The sequence below is a fragment of the Phalaenopsis equestris genome, unplaced genomic scaffold (assembly GCF_001263595.1).
Source record: "Phalaenopsis equestris unplaced genomic scaffold, ASM126359v1 Scaffold000128, whole genome shotgun sequence".
NCBI classification, from domain to species: domain Eukaryota; kingdom Viridiplantae; phylum Streptophyta; class Magnoliopsida; order Asparagales; family Orchidaceae; genus Phalaenopsis; species Phalaenopsis equestris.
In genome coordinates this window covers 201,309-206,000 of record NW_018164570.1, presented here as the reverse complement: position 1 = coordinate 206,000, position 4,692 = coordinate 201,309, and the positions used below count along the sequence as shown (strand labels likewise).

Here is a 4,692-nt window from a genome sequence, read left to right as displayed (position 1 = left end):
CTTGGCACTTTATGCCACTGACTAGGGCTTCACTATGAATAGCCTCCTCTTATAGAAGAAGCACCAAACAATCAATATTATATATTACTTTCACTATAAATCTCACATTGTTTGAGCAATATGTGTTTAATTACTATCAGAGGGCATCATGTGCCCTTTGTGCTTGATATCGTATTGATAATAGATTAAAAAAAATTCTAATATATTATTCCAATGATTATCATCTAATGGCTAGCTCATAGAGCTAAATGAACTATTTTATGATATATCAACATGTTTAGCCTAAAGTATTAAAAAGGATGATGAAACTATTAGAGTTAAACTTATGTAAAGTTGGAACTTCTTACACATTATTCCTTTTAACTTTACATTGTGAGATCATCTCCCTCATTGTATTAAACATCTATAGATCAAACAACTTGAAAGCCTTTATTTTTATGTTTTTGGATTCTTTCATCCAATCTCTTCATCTACCACCTCTACTTAATCATTACTCAACTCTCTAATATAAGAATTCCCTCAAACAAAAAAAAAACTCAATCTCTCCATTATTGAATGTTAGCTTTTCTTTGCCTCGTTGTGGACAATGTGTCAACATAATGAAGGGCAAATCATTTATGCAATAACCTTATCCTAAATATTTTCTATTGTTGTATGATAAGTCTTTTTCGGCCTAGCGAAAGGATACATAGGTATCCCTTTCAAACCACATATGTATAATCTTTTGCATAGTTGACATGACCCTTCACTCAATTGAAGAATCCCACATATGTGTAAAAGTCAAAAAGTTGCACCTTCTAAATTAAGACCCTAAACTTTCTACGATTATAAATACAAATAAAATTAACTCTATACAAATGCCACTACCTTCATAGGTAAATCTTAGTCTATCTTGGCACTCCAAAGGATATCAAAATCCTCATTACTGACTCCATAACTCAAAGTTATTTCTTATACGTGAGCTATAAAAAGCATTATATTATTGCGCAGATCCACTGCCTTTCCTGGCAAATATCATGCCTTCGTATAGCTCAATGGAGATATGTAAATATTAGCTAATTCTCCAATCGATGGAATCAAAATTAGGGGTGTCAAATAGAGTTCGCAAGTCAAATTTGGGCTAACCCGAAACTAACCCAACTCAAAATTATTTGAGCACAACGTAACCTGAAAGTTAAATGAGTTAGAAAAGCCAACCTAAGTCCAACCCGCCATTAACCAATTGAATTGAACCCAACTAATATATCTATTTAGCATAAGGCATAACAACTATTTAAGCCAAGTTGGGCCAGTTCTAGAAAAGCCAACCTAAGTCCAACCCGCCATTAACCTATTGAATTGAACCCAACTAGTATATCTATTTAGCATAAGGCATAACAACTATTTAGGCCAAGTTGGGCCAATTTCAAATCAATTTCAGACTTGGTGGATCAATCTTGAGTTGATTTTATGTTAGCAAGCCAATTTCAAATCAACTTCAAATTGGCAAGTCAGCCTGATCCATACTAAAAATAAATTTAATGTGCTAGGATCTTAACACGAACCGAACCCAAAAAATTTTCAAGCCAACTTACAACAGGAATTTTTCTGAGTCAAATTTGGAAAGTGTTGGCTTGTTTAGTAGGTCAATTTTTAACATTCCTTATCAAAATAAATCAGTACTCAATTCTCATCTTGTAAAGAAAAAAAAAATAGAAACATTTAGTACCATCTGGGATGTCCAATCAATCTATCATGGCACTTAAATACTCAATATAAAACTAAGAACAATTTTATTTACCATTGAAATACAACGGCATCAATTTTCATCCCAATATGGTCAACTTATTTGCTAATTCTCAGTATAATTTCAACATAAGTAAAACCATTAAAACAAGTATCAAATTCAGCTAACACCATCACAAAATAATTAACTTTTAAAACAAACAACTACACGCCATAAAACATCTAAAAAACAAATGCAGTAAGAAACAGTCCCCTTGATACTGAAGGTACTATACCTCTAGGCATGCATGAATGCATAATCCTCAACAGGTATGTTAGAGAATCAAAAAATTAGCAAAAATCTAAGTAATAAATAAATAAATAAAATAAAATAAAATAATAAAAAAAAATAAAATCAATTCCAAGCTTCGAAATTCTCAAAGAGATGCTTAACAATGCAATACTAGAAGCAAAGATTGCAGTTTCAAACAAACAGTAATAAATCCTAACACAAACAAGCACAAAGTGAGCAGCACCATAGCTGCTATGAGTACCACTCAGAGACACAGACAGCCCTAACAGTTGGACCTCTTATTCTTTCACACAGATTACTACTAATGGAAGCAAAAGAGCCAAAGTCTACTACTGCTATATAGTAAGTCATTATACAGAGCAGTGAGGATTTTCTTCAATATCAGTGATAAGAAAGAAATATACCTCAATGCAGATAAAAGCCAAGAATGAATTGCCTATCAGAATAACCAGACAGCAGCAGGGACTATCCCCCAACAAGAACAAGCCGCATAAAGCAGCATCACTGCTATTGCAGCTAGCTCTTCCATCTGGCTGCAGCAAGTTTGGTGCCTCAGACCTTCAGGAGGTCGCAGCAGCCATCAGCTGATGTTCCCCACTTGGAAAGGATGACTGAGCTGCGGTCTCCGACAATCATGTTTGCTAGAGGGAGGTAAAGGGATGGACGGAGATGCTCAATCACATGGAAGTGATCATTTTTTCCCTGCGAATACATGCTGGTCACCTCTGATCGGGATATACATGAGCCGCAGCTAGCTGAGTTAAGGTTTCCGCTATCAGACTGAAGAATTTCAGAGCTCGGAGATGTGATTGCAGGCCGAGTTAAATGCTTGCCATTGTTGTGGTTATCACTTTTAACATTTTGAACATCCGCATCCTTTTTGGTGTTCAGGAAACGGCCACCACATCCTCTTGGACGCCGCATTGCATGTAGATGGCGTGACTCGTGGAGATATGGCTACAAGAAGAGGAAAAATTGAAAGATTAAAAGATGGAATATGATGAAGGGTTCAACATGGTTGTTAGTTGGTCATAAATATGTTAGAGATGAAGATAAATTATTTGGTTTATAAGTGGTAATGGAGTTGCAGCTGTGAAATCTTGAAATCGTACTATTACTGTGGTCATGATCGGTACATAACATATCAATTATTATTGAAATAATGAATCATAAAGGGAATGTGCATTATTTATATAATTTGAAAATGGAATGTTCATTATTTAAGTTATTTGAAAAAACTGTTTCCAAATTCGCACCTTCCTGATTTTGACCAGTTTGTTCTTCATCTCTGCTTTAGCACGAGCTTTCCTCCGCCTAATGATTCCATGGAATTGTTTAGCATTAACGTATATGGGTGTTTCAGCTGTCATATTCAGTGGCAGAAGCATCCGTCCATGCTACATTGAAAGAAAAAATCATCAGTGACTACTTGATTATCATACTTGTACAGAGTATACAGAACATACAGATATGAGAATACAAAAAGCGTAGAAAAAATATAAAACTTGTGCAGCACATGTTGTGGACGTTATATTCAAATATATGCAGGTGCTAGAATGTTTTTACCAAAGTTTATACAAAGTTATCTATTTAACAACATAAAAGTTGACTATGAAGCAGGACATCATATTTTACAACACAGAACATACAGCTTTCTGTTTTGAAAAAATTGAACAATGATGAGCAGGAATATTGTAGAGATCATATTTAGACAGCAAATACATGTACTGGATATTCTTAATAAAATCAAAGCACAGATGTTTAATACTTATATTTGTATAGACAATCCATTTATCATTTTAGTGCGCTCATAAAAAAATAATAATAATACATAGCACACAATTCTTACGTATATACATACATGTGACCGGATTTAGGTCATCATACGAGCCACCCAATCGATACAACAAAGCAGATTGGCCAGAATAATCATCTGGACGGCTCATCCAAGGTGATCGGACAATGCTACTCGATCAAGATAGCTCGGCCAACGCTATTCGACAAAGACAATTTGACCAACTCACCCAAAAAACCAACCAAGCCAGGTAAATGCAACGAACTCAATGAAAAGTTCTCCGAGACATCAAGAATGATCTCACCAACTAGCTTCAAAACCAAATAGGCCGGCATAAGCATTACCGAAGACAAAATGCAGAAGAAGCATTTTGATGCAAGAGCGGCCCAGGAGAAGGTTTTGTGATCATTACTACAGTACTACGACTCCCGCAAGGCTTGTGCTCGCCTGAACCGAACCGGTCCGGGTCTTTCTGTTTTGGAAGCGTCCACCAGTTTCTGGGCCCACTCCTAGTTATCATATTATTATAAATTCACTTTCATGGGAGTTTAGGGTTATTTTTTTGTGTGCTTGGAATAGGGACAGCCGTCAGCGTCTCCTTTTACTTTTGAGGGATGTATTCTAGGGTTCCAAGTGGTGCTTCGATTGTATTTTGATTTCTAGGTGGTGATTATCTTCCCTACCCCTTCCAGCCTCCCTCTCGCTTAGCTACCACGCTTTCATCCTCGATAAAGCCACCCCAACAACACTTGCTTTCTTCCTGCAGTTCCTCGCTGTCCAGCCATCCTTCTCGCTGCCGCAGCCCGTGGACCGTCCCTCTTTGGCTGTCCCGCAATCCCCTGCCTTAACCGCCCTTGCATTCGCCACGCCCGCTCGTTGT

At 36.7% G+C, this 4,692-nt stretch overlaps 1 protein-coding gene across 3 annotated transcripts in view; it reads right to left on the bottom strand.

The window, feature by feature from the left end:
- Positions 1-2,139: 2,139 nt before the first annotated feature.
- Positions 2,140-4,692, bottom strand: part of LOC110021277 (nuclear transcription factor Y subunit A-7-like) — a 22,363-nt gene continuing 19,810 nt past the window's right edge. For all 3 annotated transcript variants that reach the window (XM_020719712.1, XM_020719714.1, XM_020719713.1), the window contains exons 5-6: positions 3,274-3,414; positions 2,140-2,974 (exon numbers count right to left, since the gene is read on the bottom strand). In XM_020719712.1, coding sequence (XP_020575371.1) covers positions 2,570-2,974; positions 3,274-3,414 — 546 coding nt within the window. In that variant the 3' untranslated portion in view covers positions 2,140-2,569. The remainder of the gene's footprint in view (positions 2,975-3,273; positions 3,415-4,692) is intronic.